General features: G+C 59.1%; 1 protein-coding gene across 5 annotated transcripts; it reads right to left on the bottom strand.

Moving 5' to 3' along the window:
• Window positions 1-1,234: 1,234 nt before the first annotated feature.
• Window positions 1,235-25,135, bottom strand: MYO1C (myosin IC). 5 transcript variants are annotated; one of them, XM_029211877.1, is made up of 32 exons: window positions 24,844-25,135; window positions 17,526-17,681; window positions 17,295-17,410; window positions 16,579-16,777; window positions 16,417-16,497; window positions 14,986-15,165; window positions 14,807-14,905; window positions 13,980-14,093; window positions 13,823-13,894; window positions 13,276-13,395; window positions 13,081-13,163; window positions 12,754-12,859; window positions 12,561-12,641; window positions 12,190-12,281; window positions 10,399-10,493; window positions 10,272-10,318; window positions 10,077-10,157; window positions 7,384-7,489; window positions 7,161-7,278; window positions 6,435-6,548; window positions 6,283-6,359; window positions 5,880-5,948; window positions 5,708-5,792; window positions 5,464-5,623; window positions 4,726-4,809; window positions 3,793-3,886; window positions 3,648-3,703; window positions 3,392-3,527; window positions 3,243-3,313; window positions 3,046-3,143; window positions 2,871-2,970; window positions 1,235-2,473 (listed from the first exon to the last, which is right to left on the bottom strand). In XM_029211877.1, the coding sequence occupies exons 1-32, from the start codon at window positions 24,916-24,918 to the stop codon at window positions 2,447-2,449; spliced, it is 3,192 nt and encodes a 1,063-aa protein (XP_029067710.1). In that variant the 5' UTR covers window positions 24,919-25,135; the 3' UTR covers window positions 1,235-2,446. The 5 variants fall into 5 exon arrangements, with proteins under 5 accessions (XP_029067710.1, XP_029067713.1, XP_029067712.1 ...); XM_029211880.1 differs by lacking the exon at window positions 24,844-25,135 and adding an exon at window positions 24,233-24,770; XM_029211879.1 differs by lacking the exon at window positions 24,844-25,135 and adding an exon at window positions 23,924-24,067.
• Window positions 25,136-27,743: the final 2,608 nt, after the last annotated feature.

The following is a 27,743-nucleotide window of genomic DNA, read 5'->3' as shown; positions in this document are numbered from 1 at the left end:
TGGTTGCAGGTTGCAACACTTACTCCCTTTCTTCTGCAGGCAGCACTCTGATTTGGGGGGAAATCACCTGTTCGCAGTCTTGGTCCTTGCAATCAGGTGTGGTTCCTGCTTCTGCCTGGGGGGGAGCAGGCACATGACCCAGGCCCGGCAGGCATATATCAGAATGAGCTCTTCTCCCTCACTACGTGGACCGGGTCAGGGAAGAGCACCTCATTCAAGCTGCTCCACTGAGAATCAGCTGAGACTTTGGAATCACTGGGAAAGAGGCACTTTCTTTTTCTGCTTCCGATGCTGAATTACAGAATGCAAGCCTGGAGCTGCCCGTAGCTGCTGCCGCCACCACATGAGTGGAGAACCTGCCTGAGAATGGAGCCACCACCCAGGAAGGCTGAGCCAAGATGGTTCCAGACACATTCCTGATAGTGAGTGCCTGGAAGGAGCCCTACCCTGGAACTGTTAAGCTGCTAATGCTAATAAACGTCCTTTTCTGTTTAAGCCAGTTTGAATTGGGTTTGTCACTTGCAGTGGAGTTTGGAGATTACCCTTTGAGACCCACTTCAAATGTTTTCTTCTCTGAAGTGTCAGCAACCCTCATCCCCACCTGAGTCAATCTCTCGTCACTGTGCCCTTGATGCCTGTACTTCCCACACTGGGCTGTTTCCATTCACTAGGCCTGCCTGCCAGGCTGAGGACCACACGGCAGGGACTGTGTGACGACCCGCCCTCAGCCACAGCACTGGGCCAGGCTGAGTGGCCTTTCCATGGACAGTCAATGAAAGAGGGAGGCCACGTTGCAGCTACTGGTCACTCCTACTCTTTCCCCCAGGGAGGGAGCCCAGCCTGCTTCCTTCTGGGCATAAGGCAAAAATTATAATACAAGACCCCTGGCTGCCTTCTAGGGGTCCTCTCCCTTTTTTTTTTCTTAATTATTTTAGTTTTTGGCCGTGTTGGGTCTTTGTTGCTGCAGGCGGGCTTTCTCTAGTTGCGGCGAGTGGGGGCTGCTCTTCGTTGCGGTGTGCGGGCTTCTCATTGCAGTGGCTTCTCTTGTTGCGGAGCACGGGCTCTAGGCACGTGGGCTCAGTAGTTGTGGCTCATGGGCTTAGTTGCTCCGTGGCATGTGGTATCTTCCCAGACCAGGGATCGAACCCGTGTCCCCTGCACTGGCAGGCGGATTCTTAACCGCTGCGCCACCAGGGAAGTCTTCCCTTTTCTAACATTCACAAGGAGACCGAAGTTGGCAAACACGTATTGCTTTATTTAGTGTTTCTCTGGATTGCAGAAGTGTCAGCAGTGGGCTGAGACCCCCCCCCCAGGAGGGCAGAGGCAGCTGGGCAGTCCCCCAGCCCCTCTGGGGAGGTGGGGGGGAGGGGGAGAAGCAGCAGAAAGAGGTGACGCCCCTGCAGCTCCTCCCAAGGCCAGCCCCTTCCCCAGGCTCCCAGGATAGGGAGGGGGGTCAGGGGCCAGTAAAGGCCCTATGTCCTTGAATTGGGGCCAAAGTATATGGGCAGGGTGTTTGTCAACCTAAGGCATGGACTCAGGCAGGAGAGCTCCTCCCACCTGGTGGCCCCCAAGGGTGATTGCTGGTCAGGAAGCCACATGCACCCTTAAGGCATGAGCCTGTTTCACGGGGCCCCCATCCCTGGGAGAGGCAGTGAGGTGTGCTGAGGACAGGGTTGCAGTCTGGTTTTGCCCCAACCTGCTGGATGACCTTGGGCAAGTCCCTTCCCCTCTCTGGGCCTCTGTCTCTTGCTCGTCACACCAGGAGACCAGACTAGGTGATCTCTCAGAGTCGTCCAAATTCTATGCTCTAGGGGTCCTGTACCCTACTCCAGGATGCCCTCAGGCTGGGATGATATTAGAAGGGCATTTTTAAGGCAGGAAGGAGGGGGCAGGCAAGGGTGGTCTCAGCCCCCAGGGGGATGTTGGAGTGGGCTACAGGTGGGCAGGCAGACGGACAAGGTGCCAAGGAAACGAGGAGGAGAGGGTGGCCTGGGCAGGGAAGAGGGCACCAAGGCCCAGACCGCCCACCCTCTCAGCTCCATTCCCTGCCCTGCTGGAGTCAGGGAAAACACATCCAGTGTGTCTTGGGGGTGGGAAGATGGCTTTTTTAAAAAATAGTTTCCTATAAAGCATCAAAAAATCTCAGAGAAAACCTCAGCAAAAGTTCCCTTCTCTCAAATATTTGGCATTGGCAGTGGGGCTGGCGTGGCTGCCTCTGGCCCCGGCTTTCCTATTGCTGTGGCCCGGCCTGGCCCACTCCTGGGGCAGCTCCCTGGTCCCTGCTGCTCCCTCAAGAGAGGGGCGAGCGGCAGGCAGGAGTTTGTTGGTGGGCTTCAAGGTGTCCCTGGGTCCCTGTCTGGAAGCTCGAGTCTTTGGTAACTGGGAAGGGGAGAAGGGGATGAGCAAAGCACTGGGAGGCGGGAGGGGGGTCCAGTGGGCGCCTTCATCACCGAGAGTTCAGCCGTGGGGCCACCTGTGGGACGGGGGAGAAGCCCAGGTGGTGAGCCGGAAGCAGAGGTGCTTCGAGCACTTGTCTTCACGGCTTAGATATGTCACAGCGCGCGGGGGCAAGCTGGGGGAGTGGTCTAGAGGCCTTGGCGCTGGAGACTCCAACCCTATTCCCACGGGAGCCACTGCCCTGGCCAGAGCGGGCCTCCCCTCCCCCCAGCACACTCTCACCCCCCGATCCCCCCCGCCCCCGCGCTGCCATGTTTATGACCCTCTGCACTGTGGGAGCTCAAAGGACCCACGGCGAGGCTCCCAGGCTCTGCCCAGCACTGCTGAGGTTGGAAGGCTCGGCCACCAGAGGCTCTGCCCTGGCCCCAGGGCCCTCAGCGGGAGGCAGGGTGCTGCTGCCAGGCCCCACTCACCACAGCCAGGTGCCCGTTCTTGGCCTTGGTGACGAGCAGCTCCGAGCCGGTCGTGAAGTCGATGATGCCATCCCTGCCGGGACCCCCTGCGAACGTGATGCTGGAGGGAAGGTGGTGCGTGAGGCCCACCCGCCCCACGCACGCACAGCCCCCTCCCCACCCCTCCCCGCCTCACCTGCCCTGGTTGATGTTGATGTTATTCACGCGGTCGGCGCTGAGGGCTGTCTTGGTCAGTGTCTCAATCACATGGTCACTCTGCAGCACCACGTCCCCCTGGGGGCCCAGACGGGGTCAGGGGGTCAGGCCCTGCCCAGAGCTAGAGAAGCACCCCCCCCCCCCCCCCCCCCCACCTCCCAGTCCCCCGAGGGCCACCTTCTGCTTATTGTCCTCACGCTGCACGTGGAGCACAAAGAGGCTGTCGCTCAGGCTGCTGACGGAGATTCCTGAGGCGGAAGGGCAGAGGTCAGGGATCAAGGGTCAGAGCAGGGGCCCTCCGCGCCCAGCCCTGGACTCTGGCTCACCGGTCAGGTTGGCGTACTCAATCCTCTGCTTGACTTTGGCATCCTCCACAATGAGCACGGCGCTGGGCGTCAGCAGCAGCTGCCGGGAGCGGGGCTTGTAGCCCTTGCGGTCATATTTCACGACGGGCACTGCGTACTGGGGACAGAGCGTGGCTGAGGGGCCTCCTCACCCTCTGCCCAGGCCCTGACTCCCCGACCCAGGCCTCGGGCAGCAGAACTGTTTGGGATTGAGGGCGGCCTGCAGGCAGCGTCTCACCTGGATGGGCTCAGAGCCCAGGGCCTGCAGCACTTTGGGGCTGATCTCATCTGCACCTGCAACCCGGATGGGGGAGGGGAGGTGAGAGGAGGAGGGGGCTAGGATGGTGATGGAGGGCTCACGCGCTGGGAAGCCAGGGGCTCACCAAGCCGTGTGCTAATGAAGAGCCTGGGGACACTCTGGGGGTAATTGTCCTTCTTGCCCTTGAAGATCTCACTAGCCACGGCTTTCTGCTGCAGCTGAGGAGGCAAGGGCAGGGAGGGGGGCGGTCAGAGGGATGGCGACCATCACAGCAGGGACAGGCCCAGCCTCTGTCCCTGAGACAGCTTCCCTCACCCCCTCTCTGGCCCCAGCACCAGAGGCTAAGCCCTGCCACCAACACTCCCCTTTAGCCCCTTCTCTCCCTTACCCCCATCCCCACTGACCAGGGCACAGGCTCCTTCAGAAGGGTCATGACAGACAGTACTGTCAGGGTTCAGGCCCCACTTTGGGGATAATTCCCCATCACAGCAGGCCTTGGAACCCCTGAGATAAAGCTCCAGCCTGAGATCTGGCTGGTTGCTGATACTCAAAGAACTACCACAGGTTGGGATTTCCCTGGCACTGCAGTGGTTAAGACTCTGCTTCCACTGCAGGGGGCACAGGTTCGATCCTTGGTTGGGGAACTAAGATCCTGCGTGCCACAAGGTACGGCCAAAAAAATTTAAAAATTTTTTAAAAAACCACTACTGCAGGTTAATTCTGCTGCGTGCGTCCTTTAGCATCATCCTATACTGAGTTGGCAAATACAGGCATGTCAGCCACCAACGTCTCTCTCTGGAACTACTCTATCAGACTCAAGCTGCAGCCTTTTCAACACAGGGCTCTGGGCAGCCTCTACCAGGCCAACGGAGCTGGTCTAGAAGATAAACCCTATTTGCCGTGCAAAATCTACTCCAGCCTCGGCTTCATACATGAGGCCAAACGGGCTGGGATCCATTTGAGGGCACGTGGTAAATTGGGGTGAAGGTCCTCCAGGCCAGCACTCTTCGAGTGGCCCCCTGGCTAGTCCCCCAATGTCTGCCTCCCAGCCCCATACCTGCTGCTTCCACTCAGGGCTGATGCTCCGGCAGTACTTCCACACCATATTCTTCCGGCACAGCTCCTGCAGCAGTTTCGAGGCCTGTGGGCGCGAGCGAGGTCAGGGCACCCAGGCAGCCTGGCTCCCTTCCCTCTGAAGACAACAGGCATGTGCCTACCATCAGGCCTTGGCCTAAGTGACACCCCCTCAACCTGGATCACTCTTCCATTCCTGAGTTGCTTCTTTGCAAAGAACTCATTCTTGGGACTTCCCAGGTAGCGCAGTGCTTAAGAATACGCCTGCCAATGCAGGGGACGCGGGTTCGAGCCCTGGTCCGGGAAGATCCCCCATGCCGTGGACCAACTAAGCCCGCGCGCCACAACTACTGAGCCTGCGCTCTAGAGCCCGTGAGCCACAACTACTGAGCCCGCGTGCCACAACTACTGAAGCCCGCGAGCCTAGAGCCCATGTTCTGCAGCAAGAGAAGCCACCGCAATGAGAAGCCCACACACCGCAACGAAGAATAGCCCCCACTCGCTGCAACTAGAGAAAGCCCGCGTGCAGCAACGAAGACACAACACAGCCAAAAATAAATAAATAAAATGAATAAATTTATATAAAAAAAAAAGAACTCGTTCTCTGCAGCCCAGCTCCAGTTCCCTTCCCTTCCCTGATGGCTCCTCTGGTCACATGGTTATTAGGTCCCTCCGCTGAGCCTGCTGGTGGTTCCTAACTCAGCAGGGAGGGCCCACGGACCTCACGCAGGGCAGGTGGCGGCGTGGGCCAGGAAGTGTCCAGGATATTCCGGGGCAGCTGCCGCCGCAAGTTGAGCAAAAAAGAGGTGCGCACGTGATCCAGGAAGAAGGCGTTCTCGGGGCAACGGGGTGCGTGGCGCAGAATGAAGCCGCGGATGAGCCTGTGTGTGGGGGTGAGAAGCCTGGTAACGGACCCCCGCACACACACACTCTGCACCCCGCCCCCCATGGCGTCCAGGGCTCACCGCCGGATGGCCTGTGCTGCCCACTTCCTCTTGGCTGCCTTCCTCCGGCCCAGGGTTCCTCGCCACCACGACTGGATGCAGATGGCTGCAGAGGCCACAGACGGCTGACCTCTGTCTCCTCCCCACCCTTACCCTAGCCCCTGCCCTCCTGAAGACCCCTGGGCCCCCAAACCTGATCGCTTCACCCGGAGGAATTTCTGCCGCCAGTGAAAGCCCCTCCAGGTGGCCTGGATCTTCGTGGCTGTAATTGGGAAAGAAAGTCCCTTGGCCAGAGCGCAAGGGACCCGGCTGGGGGCCGGGCACTGTCAGAGCTCACTGAGTGGCATGAGTGAGGCGAGTGGCTGAATGAGCATTAAGTGAAGGGAGAGTAAATGAAAGAGCAAGGGAGCGAGCAAAGCAACATGAGAACATGCAGAGTGTGTAGCCAAGGGCAGGAGACTGGGGCTGGTGACGAGGAGGGCAGCTGAATGTGGGCGTGGCGGACTTCCTGGAGAAGGAGCCCAAATGCAGTGATTTCTTTCCTGCTCCCCAGAGTGGACTCCACTGGGATAGGAAGGGTGGGGCCCCTCCCTCACCCAGGCTCTGCCGCCGGACCTCCAAGGCGTCCTCTGTGGCAAACAGGGTCTTGGGGAAGCGGATGAAGATCTTGGTCCTGTGAAGGCAGCACTGATCGGCCCCTGGTTGCCACCCCCGTGCCCCCCAAACACCAGGCGTGGGAGCCACTCACCTGCCCATCTTGTACTCTTCCGGCTTGTAGCCGAGGTGTCTGACCAGCACAGCCACCCCATCCTGGGGCCGTCCTGCCCATATGGGCCATGTCTCTGGGCACAGTGACTTGTACCTGGGGACAGGAGGGGCAGAAATGCACTCAGCCCCCACCCCTGCCAGCATCCTTCTCTGGGGGCCCAAACCAGCTTTCCCGGGCATCTGCTGGGTGCTCCCACTGACTCACAGCTCACAGAAAGCCTGAGAGGTCGCTCTGTTACTATCCCCACTTTAGAGATGAGGAAATTGACGTTTCTCATCTGCTGAAAGTCATGGGGCTAGAAAGTGGTAGAGGTAGAATTCACACCTGATTGACTCCCCAGGCCCCTAACTCAGGATAACCCCAAAGCTGCTCTATCCTTTCTGAGCTGATTGGAAACTCTGTCCTTTTCACAGGCGTTTACTATCTCCACTGGTGAGAGATAGGCATGTGGATGCACGCTTCATGGACCCCTGAGCAGCTGCTCTGTGAGGGCAGGGCCTGGGGGGGTGGGGGGGGCTGGTCTTTGCCCTACCAAGCTTGACATTAGGCCTGCAGCATGGAGGGGCCCCTGGTGTGGATCCCACAGCAGCTCAGAGGCCCGTCCCTGAATGGGGCGGAGAATCGCTGTCCTCCCTCCCGGGATCAAGGAGGCGCCGACGACCCTCCCACCCTTTTCCCCTGGCGCTGAGCCAGGCCCCGCCCCACCTCTGCAGGAAAGCCTCGTATTTGCGGCGATAGGCAAAGCCGGCTCTGCGCACGCGCAGGTTCTCCATCAGTCCCAGGTACTTCACCTGGTGCCGGATCAGCACCTCGTCGAAGCGGCCTGGGGGAGGGATAACCGGGTGGTCAGAGGGCTTTTGCCGCCAGATGGCCGTTGCCTCTGCAGGGGAGGCACAGCCTGCACTGGTCCAGGGGGCAGAGGGCTTACCGGGCTGCTTGGCGTCATTGGGCTTGATGCAGCGGACGTAGGCAGGCTCCTTAGACTTCAGGATCTCCACCAGCTGCAGGAGGCTCATCTTGAACTGGGTGGCCACCTGGTCAGCCAAGATGAACGGAAGGTTGGTCGGAGCTGGGCTGAGGCCGCTAACCCCTGCAGATGTCGCTCCCCGTGGCGGAGCTCTGAAACCCCCCAGAGACCCCTCCCTGGGGCAAAACAGAACCAGTTCCCACAACTACCCCTGCCCTGCGTGGGCCCTTACTTTTTTTTTTTTTTTTTTTTTTTTTTTTAATTACAACACTTTATTCCAGCATCGGCAAAGGTCAGAATTCTGAAGCTCCTGAAGACTGGGCAGCATTTCCAAGTGAAATGTTACAACTTTACAAGTTTTGTTTCTTATTTAATTCTATATGCAGGAACTGAAACTTGGTAAAAGAAAAAATGCAAAAAAGCCAGAAAAAAAGATGTAATCAAGTTGTAGCATATAGATGTGCTCTTCAACGAAATTTACTGTGCCTATTGGAAAGCAGATGAAAGACAACTATCCTAGTAAATTAACAGATTGCCAGAAACAGGCTAAGAACCCTCATTTCTATTTAGTGGGGAGAAAACAAAACAAAACAAAAACGAAAGCAAAATGAAAGCTCTACTATTTCCATACTTTGTTTAGAGACAGAGGCTATAAACCCATGAAGGTCAACAAAATCTCCAGATCCCCTTCTCCCATCACCCCTCCCTCACAACAGAGGAAGGAGCCAGACTACATCACCTGCCTCCCTCTGGCCGAGCTAGAGACCTCAGTTGAAGAACCTCATTCCCGCCTTAAAAATCCTGTTCAGGTCTCCTGGCAACCTCAATCCTATGTCTTCCTTTGGCAGCCACTCTTTCTCTTTTTAGAATTTCAGGGCCGCATTCCTAAACAGTGTGTCCTACTCCTATGCGTTCAACCGTTACCCCTGTCCACCGCACTGCAGGACCTTCAAAGACTTCAGGCCTGTGGGAGAAGCGGGTGCCTCAGCAAAGATTTGCAATCCACTGCGGTCCCATTAATGCCAGGGGCGTATGCCTGGGGGTTCTGGAAGCATCAAGAAGGGGCAACTATTTCAGTCTGTGGGGTAGGGGGCATCAGGAAGAGTCTTCTGAAAATAACCCTTCAGCTGAGAATTAAAGGGTAAGTAGGAGACAGCCCGAAGGCAGGCAGGAGGGGACGGCATTCAGGCAGAGCAACCAAGTGAGCCAAGGCTTGGTGTACACGGGGCACTACAAACAGTGCAAGGATCCAGAGAGGGAGTAAAAAAGATAGTGTCAGAGAGGCAGTATCACGGTAGGACTCGAGAGTCACATTAGGGAGATTAAATTCTATCCTGAGGGAAATAGGGAGCGAAAGAGGAATTTGGAGGGAGGGAATGACAGGAAAAGATCTGCCATTTGGAATAGCTCTACAGCAGACAGGTGGAGGATGGTTGGTAAGGACAGACTGGGAAGCCAGGAGACCACAGAGGAGGCTGTGGCTGGCTCAGAGGACCAAACTGGAGTAAGGGATACAGAGAGGCCGAGAGGCAAGGGTATTCGGGCAGCAGAAACCGGCAAGATCCAACGGTTGTTAGGATGAGGGCAATGGGGGAGGCTGAAGAATCAGGGATGATGCCCCCAGGTTTCTGTCCTTCAGGACTGGGTGGAGGGTGGTCCCTGCCCTGAGTTAGGGAAACAGAAGGAGCAGGCCTGGGACACTGGGTAGTCAAGGGCCCTTTATAGACTACTGGGGTCTGGAGTGCCTGCAGGCCACTTGGAGATCAGTGGAATCTATGGCTTGCTGGAGAGGCCTGGATCAAGTGGGTGTGTCCTCACGAGCGTCAAGGAGGGGGATATGAGGCCATGGATGAGAATGCTCAGGGAAGGGGCGGGGGTGGGGAGCAGAGGGCAGGGTCCCAGGGAGTCAGACTCTGGACAACATGCTGCCTCCATGGCCTCCCTGCCTGCATGTCTTGGCCTGCAGCGCTGTGGCTTCTACCTCTCCATGACCTTGCTCTTCCTGGGACTGCCCTGGCACTCCTCTTGCCAAGCCCAGCAGCCACACCTCTGACCACAGCTCACTGGAGCTCTCCCTGCATCTGGCACCACTGGCCATATCTGCCTTTCCCCGTCTCTCTCCTCTAAATGTCACTTTCCGGTCCACCTCCTGGATTTTTTTGGACTGTGTACCTGTGTGGGGCCCTCTGTCTATCTGATAAGCACCTACTCATTCCCAAGTTATCTCAGATGCTTCCTCCTCCAGGAAGCCCTCCCTGACCACCTCCCCTCTTCAACTCCCTCAGGCAATTTGCTGTCCCTAAGTTTCCATAGCACCCTGCGCACATTTCTAGGAGAGCACCTATTCATTTTTGTATCCAAAGTGCCCAGCAATGTCCACTACAAATGTCTGCTGTGGGGGTGAATGCACGCAAGCGCCCGCACAGACACAGGTGTACACATACACGTCCACACTTAGAGACAGTGCACACACAGGTACACATGGAAGTAAGCACAGAGGCACCCAGGGGCAGCCTCCCAGACACACACCGATGCACAGCCAGGCACCAGTGAACACACGAACTCAAACACACGCTGCTAACTCGCAGCTCATGCAGGCACTGGTCCCGCTCCCGTGCACACACACACCCCCTCGGGTCCCACAGCCTTCACACCGTCTCTGGCCGCTTCTTGTCACTGAGCTCGCTCCGGTCGAAGCACTGGCTCATGATGGGATTTTCCGAGCAGCACATGGCCTGTGAGGGCAGAGCAGGGCGTCATGGTGGGAGCACAGGGTAAGGCCTGTCAGATTCCTGGGGCAGACGTCGTACAGAGCCCCGACCGCGAGCCCTCCCCCTGGTCCTCCGCACCTCCTTCAGGTTCCGGAAGAGAAGGTCATTGTTTTTATCCAGAAACCCTGGAAGGAGAGAGCAGAGGTAAGGGGAGGGAGAGCCCCTCTCCCCACCCACTGTGGGGACCCAGCCCCAGGATCCTCACCGGTCACGTTGTAGGTCACCTCCCCAGCATAGTGCAGCAGGCGGAACTCCCCGCGGCCCAGAGATTTCCTGGTCCGCTGGTCAGCCAGCTTGTGCCTGGGGGTGACAGGGAGAGGAAGCTGCAGATTGCTGGCCTAAGCCATGCACCCTGCCTGCCGAAGAGACTTCAAGAGAGGAACCAGGCATCCAGTAAAAAGCTGGCAGGGCGGGGCCACCTCCCTGCACAGAGGCTGCCACAGAGGCTCAGAGAGGTAGATGGCTTTGTCCTGGGTCACACAGCACCAGGACGGGGACCTTGGCCTCCGCACTGCCAGGGCATGCTGGGTGGAGGGCTACTTGGCGTTGCTTTTGGCTGTTACATGTCTCTGCTCAGAGGGCTGAGTGCTGCCCACTACATTTTAAGACTGGAATCTGCCCCAAGAGACTACTTATGTCTTAAGCATGTTTATACCCTTTAGCCCGTTTTCTACTTTTAAGAACAATTCCAAGCAACTAACCAGAGAGACCAGGCAGAGATTTAAGGCACAGAGATAGATATTCGTGGCAGCCCTGTTTTCCCAGCAGAAACCTGGAGGCTGGACAGGGCCCCCAGAGGCTGGGTGAGAGCAGTGGAGTATCTGCTTTAGAGCCGCTGGAGGAAGTGTTCTGAGGAAATTTTTCTGTTTGATGATACAGGAAGATACTCAGGATATAACATCATCCTGGGCCTTACACACAATAAGTTCTCAACTACGAAACAAAAATGTATAGAAAAAGGCAGGAAGAAAATGTCTCGAATTATTAACAGTGGTGACCTCTAGGTGACAGGATTACAAGTGGCTTTTGCACACGTTCCAACTTTTCTCTGATGAGGGACATTATTTTTACAGCCAAAAAAAGTTTTTCTTTTTCTTTTTCTTTTTTTTTTTTCAGGCAAGGCTTTCTTTACTGGGGCCCCTGCTACAGCAGGTGCGGGGAGCGAGAACAAACAACAGGTTCCCTTGCTTGCTCGCTCCAGAGAAAGGTTTTTAATATTCTCTTAAGCAAAAGCTGTTCAGGGGCTTCCCTGGTGGCGCAGTGGTTGAGAGTCCGCCTGCCGATGCAGGGGACACGGGTTCGTGCCCCGGTCTGGGAGGATCCCATGTGCCGCGGAGCGGCTGGGCCCGTGAGCCATGGCCACTGAGCCTGTGTGTCTGGAGCCTGTGCTCCGCAACGGGAGAGGCCACAACAGTGAGAGGCCCGAGTACCGCAAAAAAAAAAAAAAAAAATTGCTCAGGAATTCCCTGGCGGTCCAGTGGTTAGGACTTGGCACTTTCACTGCCGGGGCCCAGGTTTGATTCCTAGTCGGGGAACTAATCTGCAGCCCTGGGCCTGAGTCCCAGCTCTGGACTTAACTAGATGTGAGATAACCTCAGGCAAAGGGCTTCACCTCTTTGAACCTCAGTAAAACCTCCTCTAGGGGTTGCTTCAGATTAGAGGAGCTGATGTACTCAAGATACACAGGGCAGAGCTGGAACAGAGAGGCTTGTTTCTTTTCTCCCCTCACCCCGCTTTAGGGGATTCCTTAAATATAAAGGAATTTCCAAATAAGGAAGCTAGGAAAATCTTAGGAAGTTTCATTCTCAAAAGGAAAAGGAGGAAGCTGTGCTCCTCGCTTGTGACTCTGTGGACACACTAGGAGCCGCGGCTCTGTGTGCCTGTCCTTCACTTAGTGCCTCCTCTGGTCATCCCCTTGTGACTGGTGTTCAATGATTAGGGGGGATTGCAGGCTTCCACAGGCTCTGCCCCAGGAAAGCCCCACAAGCCCACTCACGTCAGGAAGTGTGGATGGTGCTTGACGGTGTCCTCCAGCTTCTCTAGGAAGGTCAGGTCCGTGGCCTCCCCGGGGCGCAGACACTCCTCATCCTGGGGGGTGTGGCAGAGGGTGAAGGACGTGTGGGGGAGGGACTGGAGAGCACAGGGACTCAGGGGTCCCCATGGGAGGCGCAGACACAGAGGAAAGGGGCAGATCACAGGGAGCCCCCCAGACCTGGCCAGCACCTCACCTCACCCTCCACAGACAGCCCTGTCCTGTCCCTGCTCAAACTCTGGCTCTCTGCGGACAGGTCCGGAGAACAAGGGGAAAGGGGTGATGTCATCCCACCCAGCCCCCAACACGGGGCCTTGGAGGAGCAGACGGCTCACCAAAATGGAGATGATGCCCTTGAACTTCTCCTCCACCAGGTCACAGATGATCTTGTTGTTGAAATACTGGACAGGCTCCCACTGAGGGGCAAGAGGGGAGGAAGGCATCATCATGGGGTCCTGGCACCTCTCCTGGGGAGACCGACGCCCGGGCTTCCATGGCAGGTGGGGATGCCCACAGGCTTGCACTCACCGCGATGCCCTCTGCCTCATACTCCTCCTGTTCCGACTTGAGGGTGAGCTCAATGAAGAGCTGCTGTAGCTTCTCATTGCAGTAATTGATGCAGAACTGCTCAAAGCTATGAGGGAAACAGAGGAGCCCTCAGTAATTCCAGGGGACACGGGACCAGAAGCGGGGGAGGGCTGGGATGAGGCCCCACAGCTCTAAGGGAAGAAACACAGAGCAGGACCCAGGTGGCTGGGAAGACACTGGCAGGAATGTGAGAGGCCGGGGAAGAGGAGAGGCACCAGGACAGGGGAGATGGGAGGAGGGACAGGAAGGGGACAGTGGGGCTCTGACCTGTTGTTCTGAAACACTTCGAAGCCATAAATGTCCAGGAGCCCGAGGACCGTGGTGCTCCGCCAGCTGGGGCTCTCAGCATCCTAGGGCCAGACGACCAAGAGCATGGGTCCCAACGTTCGCCAGCTCCCAGCCCCGGGCCTCCCTGGTCTGCCCTCCCTGCCACCTTGGGAGCAGCAGGGGCCAAGCCCTCACCTTGGAGGCCAGCGACCTGTTGATCTTCGCGACCAGCCAGGTAAAGGTGCGACTGTACACGGCCTTGGCGAGGGCGTCTCGCGCGTAGGCAGCCTGTTCTAGGTTTAGCGGGCTCAGGAGCTGGGGGTGGAGAGTGAGATGGGGAAATGAATGCAGCCCCTTCCCACCCCGGTCCCTTCGCACTCAGGAAACTGACCACTCTGCCCTCCCTGCCCACAATGAGTCTGGGGTTGGGGGGCACCAGGGGAGGACACAGTGGCCCCACCAGAGGGAAGGTGGTATAAGACAAGAGACCTCATTCCTGGAGGGAAAAAAAAAAAAAAAGAGGCCTCATTCCTGGAGGTGAGTCTTCCTTCCAGCCTCACCCTCTTGCTGTGTGACCTTGGCCAGCTCCCTGAGCCTCCCTGAGCCACCCGCCTTATGTCCTTCCAGCATTGCTAAGAAGACCAGCTGAGCAGACCGGAGGAAGGGGGATGATGGGAGGAGGGCTGCCGTACAATACCTGCTCCCGCCCCCACTAGCCCCTGAAGCAAAGGCTGGCCCTCACCTCTTCGCCCTTGGCGATGATCTTCCTGTGCGTCAGGGCTTCCCGCAACGTTGAGCCTTCCACACCAAGGAGCTGCCAAGGGAAGGGGTGGGCCTGGTGAGGGTGCACTCCCCCCGCCCCAGCTGCCCTGCCCTCGTCCTCTGCTTGCCCCACTCACCCGGGTCAGATACTTGAGCTGGTTCTCGGTTGTGACCTGGGCGTTGCTCTCTTCGTCGGCAGCAAAGTGGATGTTGCCCAGATGCAGGACACTGGCCACGATGCTCAGCAGGTCCTGGGGGGACAGGGAGGGGTAGGTGGGGGTTACAGGAGGGGCTGAGAGCCCCACAGGGGCACACAGTGGATGGTCAGAAGGAGCCGGGAGAGGGGCTTCCCTGGTGGCGCAGTGGTTAAGAATCCGCCTGCCAACGCAGGGGACACGGGTCCAGGAAGATCCCACATGCCGCGGAGCAACTAAGCCCGTGCACAACTACTGAGCCTGCACTCTAGAGCCGCGAGCCACAACTACTGAGCCCACGTGCCACAACTACTGAAGCCCACACGCCTAGAGCCCGTGCTCCACAACAAGAGAAGCCACTGCAATGAGAAGCCTGCGCACTGCAATGCAGAGTGGCCCCCGTTTGCCGCAACTAGAGAAAGCCCGTGCACAGCAATGAAGACCCAATGCAGCCAAAAATAAAAAATAATTTAAAAAAGAGAACCCATTGCTTTCAAAAAATTAGCAAAAGACAGACTTGTCTCTGGCAGAAATGGAACTCCTTCTGCCTCTTCTTATTTTCATATAAACAGAGACTATGGTACCTGCATGCAGCAACGAAGACCCAACGCAGCCAAAGATAAAACAAATAAATTTTAAAAAGGAGGCAGGAGAGGTGGTAAAGGAAATCTGAGACGAAAAGGCGGCTAGAGTAGAAACGGGGTGTAAAGGTAGACGGAGATTTTCAGGGTATGACAGGAGAAAAGGGAGGGTCCCAGCAGAGGCCTCACCTCCACCTCATCCTCGGTGAAGTCGATGACCGTCAGAGCCTTCCTGACAACCTTCCAATCATTCTTGTCGTTGATGGAGGAGACTTTGGCGCACTGGCCCTGGAGGATGGGCAGAGCTGGGTTCTAGCCGTGGCACTGGGCTCCCTGGATGGCACCCGCCCTGCCTGGCCCCTACTCACCTTCACCAGGTACAGGTAGCTCTGGGGGTTCCGTTCCAGGCCCAGCCTGCGCAGTGTCTCCTCCTCGCCCCCCTCCAGCAGCTGGTAGAAGATGTGGAAGTTCCTCTCCCCGTGATTCTGGTGCACCACCCGGGACTTCTCCAGGAGGTAACTGAGGATGTGGCCACCCGCAGGGGCGCCCTGTGGGCAGGGCAGGATGTAGGACTGCTCAGGAGGACTGGGGACAGAGCCCATCTTCCCCTTCCTCCCCTGCCCTCCGAATTCCAGCTCTGCCCATGGCTCAGGCAAGTCGCCCCCTCTGGCCTGTTTCCTCCTCTGAGAAATGAGGACGCTCAGCCCTATCTACCTGGCGGCTCCACTTGGATGTGGCATCTCAGTCTCAACAGGCCTGAAACTGAACTCCTCTTCTCCCCTCCTCAAACTAGCTCCCTCTTCCCATCTCGGTCAACCTTCCAGGTGCTCAGGCCAAGCAGTCTGCGGTCCTGGAAGCCTCTTTGTCTCCCACACCTCACATCCAATCGGACAGCCAATCCTGCTGCCTTAACCTTCAGAACCTCCAGAGTCCGACCACTGCCAACACACTGGGCCCAGCCACCATCATCTGTCATCTAGATTTAATAGTCATCAGCTTCCCAACTGCTCGGCCTGGTTCTCTGCCGTCTACTCTCAACAAAGCGGCCAGAGTGATCATCTTAAGGGGAAAGTGAGGTCGCAACACGCTTCTGTTTCAAACTTTCGGGACTTCCCTGACAGTCCAGTGGTTAGGACTCTGCGCTTCCACTGCAGGGGACACAGGTTCGATCCCTGGTCGGGGAACTAAGATCCCACAAGCCACATGGGCACGGCCAAAAAGACAAACAAAAAAAACCCCCCCAGCTCTCTTGCCTCCCTTCCACTCAGAGCTTTAAAAAAAGTTCTTACACAGACCCGAAAGGACCCACAGCATCTAGCCTCCTCTTCTATTCCTTGGCGCCTTGCTCTCTTCTCCAGCCACTCTGGCCTCCTTGTTGTTCATGAACACATCAAGCACTTTCCCCATGAGAGCCTCTGCACTGGTTGTGCCCTCTGCCCGGACTCTCCTAGGTATCTGCACAGCTCATCCCTCTGTCTCCGTCAAACTTTTACCAAATGCCACCTTCTCAGTGCCTACTGTATCTGCCTCATTTAAAACAGCAACTGCTCCCGCCCGTTGCCTCATTTTATTTTTTGCCGTGACACTTGTCAGCTAAATTACATTTTTCTGTTTACTGTCTACCTCCCTGGAGGCAGGATTTCTGTCTGTTTTGTTTCACTGCTGTACCACCAGCACCTGGAACAGCGCCTGGCACACAGTAGGTGCTCAATAAATATTTGCTGGTGCCAAAGACCTGGCCAGTGGGCGCATGCTGAATGGGAATCCCACCACCCCTGCCCTGCCCCACCCACAGGTACCTTGAAGTCAAACTGCACGTCCATGTACTTCCCGAACCTGCTGGAGTTATCGTTCCGGAGGGTCTTGGCATTTCCGAAGGCCTAGGAGAGAACAGGGGCGTGAGGCATGCCTGGCAGTCTCTCTCTGCCCCTCCCGCCCCCCAGGTGCTGCTGTGCCCTCACCTCCAGCACGGGGTTGCTCTGCAGCAGCCGGTCGCGCACGGCACCACCCCGCTCAGGGGCTGGGCAGGTCTCAGCATAGAACTGCAGCAGCCGTTTGGTGGCCTCTGTCTTGCCTGCCCCGCTTTCCCCGGAGATCATCACTGCCTGGTCCCGGCGCTCCGTGCGCAGTGCCCGGTAGGCAGTGTCAGCCACCGCGAACCTAGGGCAGAGAGGCCCGTCAGGAGCTTAGGGGGCCAGGGGTCAAGTGGCTGCAGGAGGTGGGAGTTCCACAGGTAGGACTGGGGGTGGGCGCTCCCATGTCTGGTGGGGTTCACAAGGGGGTGTACCCTTGAGGATGGGGGAACCCTCCAAGGTGTGGGTCAAGAGAGATCCTTCCCAGCTGAGGATGGGAGTCATATTCAGACAGAGGATTGAGGGGATCACTCATGGGTGGGGGGATTGGAGGTCATTCGGGTGAAGGTCCCTCAGAGGTGGGGGTCAGAGGGTCACTGAGGTTGGAGGGCCATGTTCAGGTAGAGCTGGGGGAATAAGTCATGAGTGTAAGTTGGGGTGGAGGCTGGCGGGGTCCTGCCCAGATGGAGTAGAGAGATTCACCTTGGGTGGCCACTGGGCATTCCTCACAGATGTGAACTGTGATTCATTCCAAGTGGGAGGTCGGGTGGAGTCATCTCAGGTGGAGATGAGGGGGTCACTCATAGGAGGGGGGGGTCACTCACAGGTGGGGTGGCACCTCATAGAAGCTGACGCCCCGGTAACGCTCCATGTGCTGCCGGCTGTAGATCTGTAGATCCCGGTAGGGGTTGACAGAGACCAGCACAGGGCCAATGTAGGTCTGGGGGTCAGGGGAGGAGGGTCAGAAGTTTCTCCCAGAGGCCCCTGAGCCTCTTTCCCTCACAGCCTGCATCTGTGCCCCCAGCACCCCCTGCATCTTCCCACTCGGGCCTCACGTAGATGAGGTTCTCCCGGAAGCGTCGCCGCAGGTTCTCAATGAAGGCTGCCTCGCTGGTGAAGTTCTCCAGCAGCACGAAATCCTGTACCCCGACCCGGTCACGGGCGGTCAGTGCACTCTCCATGGTCACCCGCACCCCGTCACTGCCCAGGGCCTGCAAGGAGGGGCCATGGGAGAGGGTCAGCGGCAGCAGGGTAAGGGAAGGCCACTTCTCCCCTCCAGCATAGCCTGCGGGACTGAGAGGACAACCAGGGGCACATGGACACAGGGGGCCTGGACACACGACGCAGGGAACACCCAGGAGACGGGTGTACCAGGCTGGGTACAGTGGGCTTGGATGGCAGGAAGCTGGTGCATGGAACACTGAGGACGCAGGTCCCAGAACAAAGACCACATGGGACCTGAACACAGGACGCTGGAGCACAGAGCACCCAGAGGACACGGGGGCAAGGCCACTGAATCCAGGGAGATGCTGGTTTTGCGCAGAGAAAGGGGGGGTCATGAGAGTAAGAGAAAGAATGCTCTGTTGACCTTGGACAAAACCCCTCCTCTCTCTGGGCTGTGTCCTTCTCAAGAAGGAGGAGTTGAGATAGACCAGGTGACCTCAAGTCCCTTAGCTCTGGGCCACGTGTGACAGGTGCTTTGTAGGACAAATAGCTCAAAGTGAGTTCTACAGGCAGGGTGGGGCCATCTCTCCCACACCCACTCCCAGAGTCTCCAGGGGGAGAGTGTCTAGGGACCTAGCAAGATGCCACCCCAGGCCACAGGAGAGGGATTCCCCCAGGGGACCTCCCATCCCAGCTGGGTTCAACACCCACCCCAGAAGGGGGGCCCTCCCTCCCACAGCTGAACCACGCCCTCCCCTCCAGCTGCCAGGTTCACAGACACCCTCCTCCCCTGAGAGCCCCGAAAAGCCTCAAGGGAGTGGGGATTTTACCGCGGAAAACACAGCTCCCTCCGGACCCCATTAGAGGGTGGGGAGAAGTACAGGCTCAACAAGGCCCCCACCCCAGAGCACACTCTTCAAAAGGGTCTGAGGGCTCTAGAAAATTGACACCAAGAGTGTCAAGGATCAGAGAAGAGCAAGGTGGCCACCGTGGTGGGAGGGGGGTGTAGATCCCCAAGAGGCCACTAGGCCTCCTCCAACCGCAGGCTACCCAGATCTCTGGCCGGGGAACCCCTCAGGGTCTGGCCAGGGGCCTGCCTCTCCTAGGCCTGTCCCTCACTGCCCCCTCCCCCCTCCAATACTGTCCCGAAGCTGCTGCCAAATCTGGCCCGAGCTCCAGCCCCCTTGCTCTCTGGGTGACGGGTCTCGGCGCTCTCAGCCCTCCCCGGGAGCTATTCACCCGGCCCGGGTCCGAGAGCCTCACGGCCCTCCCTGCCTCGGCCTCCTCCCCCTGCAACTTTCCGGGACGTTTTTCCACCCGAAATTCCTGGGCCGCGCCCGCTTCCTGGCGAGGCCGAGGCGGCGCCGCGAGGCCGGGAGGGACGCCCGGGACCCCCGCCCTGCTCGCCAGCCCCGCTCACCGACGCTCGGTAGCGCATCCTGCCCGGTCGGCCTGGCGCCCTGCTCCGCTGCCCGAGCTCTCGCCTCGGGGCTCGGCGGCGGCGGCGGCGGCGGCGTCACGAGGGAGGGGCCGACCCGCCCCCCGTTCCGCCCCCTCCGTGTGCCTCGGAGGCGCGGGACTCCCCGGACGCCCCCGCCTCCTTCGGTGCTTGGACTCGGGGGTCCCTCCCCAGCTGGTAGGGGTGGGGCAGGAACTAAGGGGGATCTCGCGGCGTGGGTGGGTACAAGGGTGGGGTGGGGGCGGGCGCGGGGGCGGAGCTCCCCGCCGGGCAGGGGCTCCGCCTGAGTCAGGTTTTCCAGGAGGGACTTCGTTGGTTCCAGGGTGGGGCCCGGAACCCGCGCGGCCGCCGCGTCTACACTGACCCGGAACTCACTTCCGGGCTTGTGTCTACACTACGCACTAGGCCAGGCGCGGGACTCACTAGGCAGAGGCCCGTGGGTCCCGGAGGAAGCAGGATTCCCACCCCCACACTCCAACCTCGAGTCCCGGGAAAGTTAAAAATAGAACGAAATGTCCAAATACGGCCGGCGCGCCCAGGCGGGCGGAGCCTCCGTGCGGGACACTGTCCACCCCCGTACACTCTCTGGAGGGTGGATCCCGTGTCTTTAAGTCTCTAGGAAATCTCTTTAGTTTCCCGCGTCAGCACAGAGCGCGTACCCCAGGGACGAAGGCAGCCAGAGCACCTTTGCCGAGCGCGGTGCGTGCCCGGCCTCCATGGAGGGCTCAGCTTTCCATCTGGGGAATCCATGTCCGACTTCCAGCATTTGGGGCAATACCTTTCTCCCCTGTCGAGGACATCCCGACTAGGGCCCCTGTGCCCAGGGGCTCTTCACCTCTCTCCTTCCTCTGGAGAGGGTCTCCCTCTCTTGTCCCTCTGGATCCCTCCATACTTTCTGCCCAGGACATCCTCCCTCTACCCAAACCAGCCCCCCAGCAGCCCCGCCCTCGCTGGGCTTTCGGTGGGCAGCAGCCTGGGGGGCAAACTCTAGCTCAGATCCCAGCGCTGGTGGGGGTGTGATGGCTAGTGCTTCTTCCAAAAGGCTGGGCTGCTTCTCACAAGCTGTATGACTGCCAGCAGGTCAGTTAATTTCTGGGAGCCTCTCCTTCAGCCTTAAAACGAGGCTAATACCTGTCTCAAAGGGCTGTTGAGAAGGCTAAGATAAGCCGCCAAGGCACCTCCCAGGCCTTCAGTAAACACCACTTCCCTCTCGGACAGACACTCTTTGCACACACGCTTGGAGCAGACCTACTAAGAGCCAGGTCCTGGGCCAGACAGGTCACACTTCTTCTATAGCGGGGAAAGCCCCTCAGGCGTGTCTGCCTGCCAGTTAACAAAGAGCTCTCGAACTTTACTTGTGCCCCACCTGACAGATAAGGAACCCGAGGCGCAATCGCCGGATGCTGACTTGACCTAGGGGGCAAAAGGGCAGGGCTGGGACCCAAAGCCTCAGCGTGCCCCTCTCTCAGACCTGGGCTCCCCGGGGAGGGAGGGAGGTTGCGGCAGGTGCAGGTTGTAGCCTCGTGGGGAAGGCTCATTACCTCGAGAACAACAGCCCGGCCGGAGCCGCGGCCCTGGGGACCCCGCGGCGGGGGCGCCAGCTGGGAGATGGGGCCCTCTGGAGGGAGCGAGGGGACTGGGTGCCACCGCGCGCAGCTGGGAGATGGGTGGGAGCGGAGGGGGCGGGGGCCTTAAATGCCACCAGCTTCGGGCTAACGGCGGGAGGGACCTCAGCCTCCCGCTCACCCGGAGTGGGAAGGGCCTTGGAAGACTGGAGGAAGGGGGTCCAGCCGGTCCCCACCAGGAGCACGGCTCCGGGGCGGTACAAGGACTAGGCTGGCTCGGCTGGCGGCCGCCCGCGGGCCCGAGGCGAGGAGCTGGCAGAGGGGCGGGGCCTCGCGGCCGCAGTGCCCGCTCCGGCCGCCGCCGCGTCAAGCGGCAGGAATGAGGGGAATCCGCGTGCGGAGGGGTCCGGCCGGCCACCCCCGCCCGAGCCCCGCCGCTGCATTCCCCGGATGCCCGCTGACTCCCTTACAGCCACCGCCCGGCGGCGGAAGGAGGGGGCGTCTCCGCTGCCAGGCGGGCCAGAGGGCCTGCTCCCCGACCACAGCCCCTGGCCACCGCCACCGGCCGCCTCGCCTCACTGGACGGAAGCGTCCGCCCGGGAGAGGGGGTAGGGAGGCGGGGGACAGAGCGTGTGAGAGACACCGCGGCCAAGACTACAGCGCCGGGCGCTTCCTGCGTTCGGAGCGCTGTCTTCTGGTACTGTACTCCTTTCAATGCCCTCAGCCGAGCCATGAGGTCTGTATTATTACCCCCATTCTACAGACGGGGAAACTGAGGCTGGGCAGGCGAATGACGTGTTCAAGATCCCAGGACTAGTAAAAGGAGGGCTGGGATTGGAACCGGGAAGTCTACCACTGTCTACTCCTACAGGGCTGCCCTGAGGGAAAGACGCCTGCCTAGCGGCTGGAGGATTTCCCAGCTTCTCTGTCAGGGTTAACATGCTACCTGCCAGGCCATGACCTTCCTTAGCGAACTTCCTTAGCAGTGCCCAGTACCCACCCTTGGCGGTGTTGTGTGACTATTGACATGTAGGCCTTAGGAATAGCAGCTAGGGAGTGGACCATGACCTGTGCCCCCAGCATGGCCCTGGACCTAGGGGCTGGCCTCAGGCTGGGGTGCAGCTGTGACCCCTGAGTGACCCAGGACTTATTTCCCAAGGATGCCTCTGAGTCTCCTCCCACCTGGGGAGGTGTTTCCCATAAAGGTGGCGCAGGCCCAGCAGACCTGGGTCATCCAGTGCCCGTTACCTAGTATGGGCCAGGTGCCCCCAAGCCTGCCCTCTGGAGGAGTGGGGAGGGCAGTGGGCAGCCTCAGTTGTTCCCCTGGCTCAGGTCTATGCGAGTCTGGAGAGGGTGTTCTGAGGACCCCCAGATTGCTAATAGAAACTGATTTCCACTGAGGCAGCCTCATGGCCTGTTGGGGCAGCGGAAAGAACCACAGCCTATCTCACCCACAGCGCATGCTGGGCACAGAACTGGTGTTCAGCTTTTTTATTATCAAACATATCTTAGGTCTGGGCCCAGGCTGCCCCACCAAGGACTGTTCCAGACTGAAGGGAACTGTTGCGAGGGGGAATGGAAAGAAAAGCTGGAGACTTAGGGGTTCTACCTGATATCTCACTGGGCCCCAGTCAAGGGCTGTATACTCTGGCTCCAGAACCATGGGCCTTTTGCCTGCCAGACACCTCTGCCTGGGGGTCCAGCAGAAGTAAACAAAGCGCCTTGCCCACTAACCTATCCTCCTTGTTCAGTATCCTGTAAGATGAGAGGAGGCAGGCACCTTCAGCTAGTCATCACCGCCTGGCATCAAAAGACCCACCCGGGCTTCCCTGATGGCGCAGTGGTTGAGAGTCCGCCTGCCGACGCAGGAGACACGGGTTCGTGCCCTGGCCTGGGAGGATCCCACATGCCGCGGAGCGGCTGGGCCCGTGAGCCATGGCCGCGGAGCCTGCGCGTCTAGAGCCTGTGCTCCGCAACGGGAGAGGCCACAACAGAGAGGGGAAAAAAAAAAAAAGGCCCGCCCTCCTCGCTCCACTGCTCACACCAAGGAGTCACTACCTGCTAAAACCTCCCCTTGGCTCCTGCATCACTGCTCTGCCCCTGGACCAAGCAAGCAACCTCCACACTGGCCTCTCTGCCTTCCTCCCTCCAATCCATTTTCCCACAGCCACCTGTGGTATTTACAAATGCAAATCCGATCAATTAACATCTCATGTTAATAGAGTGAAGGTTTATAGGGCACCTGTCCATATGCCAAGCACACCCACTGCTTCTCGCCAGGCCCCTGTATGTGGACTCCAGAAGCCCCTTGTGTCCTCAGTTTACCCCACTGCTCCTGTGCTCCTATGTGGCTACAGGGGCAGCCGTCTCCAGTCCCTTCTCTCCCCATGTCTCCCTCACCACCACACACAGCCAGGAGGAGCTGCTTCCACCTTTGCCACCAGCCGCGTGGCTCTAAGCTTCAAGCCTTTGCACCTGCAGCTTCCTTGGCCCTCGCACCCAAACCCCTCCCCACCTGACTGACTCTTAGTCATCCTTGAAGATTCGGCTCAGGTATCACTTCCTCCAGAACCCCTTCCTGACTCCCCGCAACACACAGCCCCCTCCTTATCGCATTCCGCTCTGATCGAAGGTTTCCTTGTCAGTCTCTCCCAGGAGACTGCTCCCGCTCCAGGCCGGCACACAGTGGGAGCTCAATAACCCCTCGTGGACGCCTGTGTGAATGAATGAATCACAGAGCCCGGGAGTGTGAGCAGAAGGCCGGAGCGTGCCGGGCGTTGAATAGGCCGTGGGCCAGCCATTCATTCTCTCATTCATCTCGGAGCCCCCCAGCCGCCGCACTCACACGCAGGGGCCACTGGCGCGGCTGGGCCGGGGGGCGGGGAACGGGAAGGGGCGGGGCCCGGGCGGCTTCTCCGGAACCCGGAGGCAAAGCCGGCAGCCGGAGGGCCCCAGAGGGCGCGCAGGGCGCCTGGGTCACGCGATCCCAGCCGCTCCTCTCCGCCCTCACGTTACCCGCAAGAAATCTAAGTCTCTAACAGGCCGAGTCCCGGGGCCACCGGGTCCTGGGACCCCGCACGGGCCGGGCCGAGCCCACCCTCGGCCCCAGCGATCCCTGGGCCGGCGACCCCCGCCTCCCCAACCGTAGCTCCGGGCCTGGCTCGCCGCCCGGCCGCTTACCCTCTCCTCCATCCCGCCCGCCAGCGGAGCCCCCCCACCCCCGGGGCCGCGCGGCTGCGGCCCTCACGTAGTTCCCCGTACCCACCGGCTTGGCTTCTCGGGTGCGCGGGCGGGGGCCAGGCTAGTCGGCGTGGACGGCTCCGGAGTCGGCGGCCCAGGCACGCTCTCCCCGCCCAGGGCCCGCCCGGGGCCGGGCCGCTCCCTGTCGTCATCCCGGTCAGGGCCCAGGCCCCGGCGCGCGCGCGCGCACCCTCCGGCCCCGCCCAGGCCGCCCCGGTGCCGGCCCCGGCCCCGGCCCGCGTCCGTGTCCGCGGGGGCTTAGTGCAGCACACTCCGCAGCCAGCTCCCGGGGACGAGGCGCGTCACAGTCATTCACACACATGCACACACGCACCCTCCTCTGGCTGACGACCGGGCCCACTCGCTGTAGTGCTGGGCGGCGTGTGTCTTATGGGGTTCTCCCTTATCCTAGGGCGCCTTTGCATCACCAGAGCAAACCCGACCCTGCCCTGCGTGCCAGGCCAAGTCAGTTCTTCCCCTTTTCTGACCGCCTCGCTCCATTCACCCTCCTTCTCCACCCACGCTACTGCTCTGAGCCGGCCAGTGTCTGTTCTTCAGGCCAGACGGGAAAGCAGCGGCATTAACTGAGCCTGTACTATGTGCACCTGGAGCTTTGCATGCGCTGGTCCTTAGATCTCAGAGCGGCCCTGTCACCTCGGTGTTGTTAGCCCAGTTCACAGGCCAGCCCACTGAGGATCAGGGAGCTGGAGGAGAAGGGATTCAAACCCAGATCCCCGCTTTGAAACACTCTGCTCCTGGTGGGCTTAAACCCTACACTCTTCCTTCCATTTACCCCTTGTTGTCCAGTCTGTTCCTGTCCCACCAAGGATCAGAATGCTTCCCCCACTGCTCACCTCTTTCCCGAGGGGTTTGCTTGAGAGGAAGCTGCTGGGCCCTGGCGAGACACTGCCACCCTTCCTCCCAGCCCAGAGCATCCCAGCTTACAAGCTTGCAGGGCCTGTGGGGATGAACCACACGGATGATCTCCCCGGTGGGTATCAGCTCCACTTGCAGGGCCATTCCGTCTGTGGATAGCCAGCGTGCTGAGCACTGGGGCCTCTGAGCAAAAGCCCGTCTGCCTGCCCGCCTGCTGGTTCTGGCTGCTCCCCGAACCAGGAATCTAGTCTCACGCTGGGATGGCCGCTTGGTTCAGCTTCAACTCCAGCCCCGGGGGATGTGTCTGGTCCAGTGCCTCAGGACACAGCTGGAGCAGCCCAGGTCTGATTGGGAGGCCTCTTGGCCCAGCAGGGTTGGGGCAGGAAGAGGAGGGGCTGAGGGACGGAGGAAATGCTTGTTGTCCCAGGTAACCGGAGGAGCTGATGCAGCCACCCATGGGGGACCCTGGGCTCCAGGTCAAAGTGTAGGAAGCCTTTCTCCCCAGCAGCTCCATGGTCAGGCCTCTCCAGCTGCCCTCTCGCTGGTATCAGCTGGAGAGCACAGTGACCACTCCCCAAGTCAGAATGTACATCCTCCCTAAGCCAAGAGGATCCATGAATAGGCACAGTCCCCCCCAGCTTGTCCGCCTCCCACAGCGGCAGGTGAGCCCCTGGAGTTTGAGGCGCCAGGCTGCTGGGGACTGGCCATGTTGGGCAGAGGGGTTAGCTGGAGAGGCCGGAGGGCATTGTGAGGAGGCCCCTGTCCCACCCTCCTCTGGAGCCTCAAATGCTTGAGGTTGGTTCCTGGGTGGCTTGGCGATGGGGAGCCTTAATCTTGTTTGCCCCTTACTTTTCCGCAGCACCCTCAGGTGCTCCCCACCCCCAAATGTTCCTGTTTTCCTATCTTTATCGTTGCTAAATCACAGCTGACACTTTCCTGGCCTGGGACTGAGCCCTCAGGTCTCTGGCCATTCCTTATAGGAAGTGCAAAGGGGGAAGTGGTTGGGGAAAGCGATCTTTCCAGAGGAAGATGCTGGCAGGGGAGGGGTGGAGTCCAGTGGGCCTGCGCCGCCGGCCCCCTCGGGCAGGCACTTTCCCTGGGCACCCTTCCTTCCCTCCCCTCAGCTTCCCCCGCCCAGGAAAGGCCAGCAAAGCTTCCTTCCTTCCTTCCTCTGGGAAGCACATCTATCCAGGGCAGGATCATCCCCGGCGGCCACACAATGGCCCTTATCAGCCGTGGAGCCAGGCACAGAGACCCAGCGCACACCAAGTCTCACATATTTCCTGTTTCCACCCAGCGGGTCAGGGCTGGGCCCAGAGCGGCCATATCCTGACTGGGGCCAAGAGGAGGGAGAGCACCCCCCCTTCCCCTTCCCGCCTCTCAATCATTGCTGGACTCACCCCTCCCTGCTAACAGGAGGCAGGGGTAGGGGTGTGTGAAGACTTAAGGGCAAAGGGGAGAGGTGGGCACCTAGAAGATAAGCATGATCCAGAAACAGAAGAAACAGGGGGACCCCTGGAGTCAGGAGCCCTGAGGTCCAGCCCCAGGGCTACATCAATCAGAATGAAGAGCTGGATAGACTATTTTGTTTTGTTGTTTTCTTTTTGCGGTACGCGGGCCTCTCACTGTTGTGGCCTCTCCCGTTGAGGAGCACAGGCTCCGGACGCGCAGGCTCAGCGGCCATGGCTCACGGGCCCAGCCGCTCCACGGCATGTGGGATCTTCCCGGACCGGGGCACGAACCTGTGTCCCCTGCATCGGCAGGCTGACTCTCAACAACTGCGCCACCAGGGAAGCCCTGTTTTTGTTTTGTAATTGTTCTTTCACAATAATCTTGTGAACCGGAACACTGTATTTTACAGAAACTGAGACTCCTAGAGTAGGTGGAGGTGGAACTGTCATTCGAATGCAGGGCTTGACCCCATTCCTGTGTTTCTGGTCTTGCATGACACCACAGCTCCCTGGCTAAGTCCGGAGGGATCATGCCACTCCTCTGGGCTTTGGTTTCCCCGTCTACAGATGAAGGGTGCTCTGTAGCAGCACCCACGATGGTTGTGCGTGAGAAGGAAACAGGTGGCGAGTTCAAGGGTTCAGAGTCCCTCGGGTATGTGTGTGTTGGGGGCAGGGATAGAAGTTATCATGGGGACCTCGGAGTACAGGGATCTGGGGGAGAGATGGGGCAGAGAGAAGAGATGGTGACATTTTTGGAGAGCTTAACCCAGGACCAAGGCTCAAGACTAAGGTGTGAGGGAGTGCCGGGTGAGGAGGGATGAATCGGTGAGAGCAGAGTATGCACATTTTCTGAGACTTCAGTCCCAAGAAATCCATTCTACCTGCTCAGCAGCAGAGTAAACGAAGTGCCCAACAGCATAAGAGACATGCCCCACCTGGTCCAGGGACTAAGAGGGCCACCATCCCAGAACCTCATCCCATTCCCATCTGGGCAACATCTGTCATCCTCAGACATAGTCTAGTCTGGATAACAGGGCCCTCGTCCTGGAGTCTAGCAAGGGCCCAGGAACGTGTGCCCATTCCCACCACTATCATGAAGGAGTCACAAGTGTAAAAGCCATGTTTCTAATTATCCCCCAATGCAACAGCCACAGAACACAGATGGCCATGGCCTGCTAGAAGCCAGAGGGATAGATCCTGATGGCTCCCAGGGTGAAGTAGGAATGCAGAGCAACTGGAGTGTCCCCCAGTCTCAGGTCATAGGTTGGGCGTTAATAGTCACAGAGCAGGCTCCCTGAGGTGTCTTCTCCTCGGAAACAGGAGGTAGCGTCAACAGCGGCTGGAGGCAAATGGTGGGAGTGGGGCTGGGCCGTGTCCACACAGCATCTGGAGAATGCTCTCTGAAGACCCCTGGGCCAGATTCTCCAGAACATCTTGATTCTGACTCTCCTTTCCGCCTGCCCCCACTTCTAGGTCCCAGAGTGGTCTAGACAAAGGGCAGGTTTCTGGCCTGTGATG

Source organism: Monodon monoceros, unplaced genomic scaffold (assembly GCF_005190385.1).
Source record: "Monodon monoceros isolate NGI ecotype Baffin Bay Population unplaced genomic scaffold, NGI_Narwhal_1 Super_Scaffold_9, whole genome shotgun sequence".
NCBI classification, from domain to species: Eukaryota; Metazoa; Chordata; class Mammalia; order Artiodactyla; family Monodontidae; genus Monodon; species Monodon monoceros.
This window is presented reverse-complemented; position numbering and strand designations above follow the sequence as displayed.

Excerpts from the sequence above, each read along its gene's own strand:
- MYO1C (XM_029211877.1), bottom strand. The coding sequence starts at position 24,918 with ATGGCCCTGCAAGTGGAGCTGATACCCACCGGGGAGATCATCCGTGTG. Across the intron at positions 14,094-14,806 it reads TCACCGAGGATGAGGTGGAG|GACCTGCTGAGCATCGTGGC; the intron begins GTGAGGCCTCTG and ends CTGTCCCCCCAG. Across the intron at positions 5,793-5,879 it reads CCTCCGGGTGAAGCGATCAG|CCATCTGCATCCAGTCGTGG; the intron begins GTTTGGGGGCCC and ends TGGCCTCTGCAG.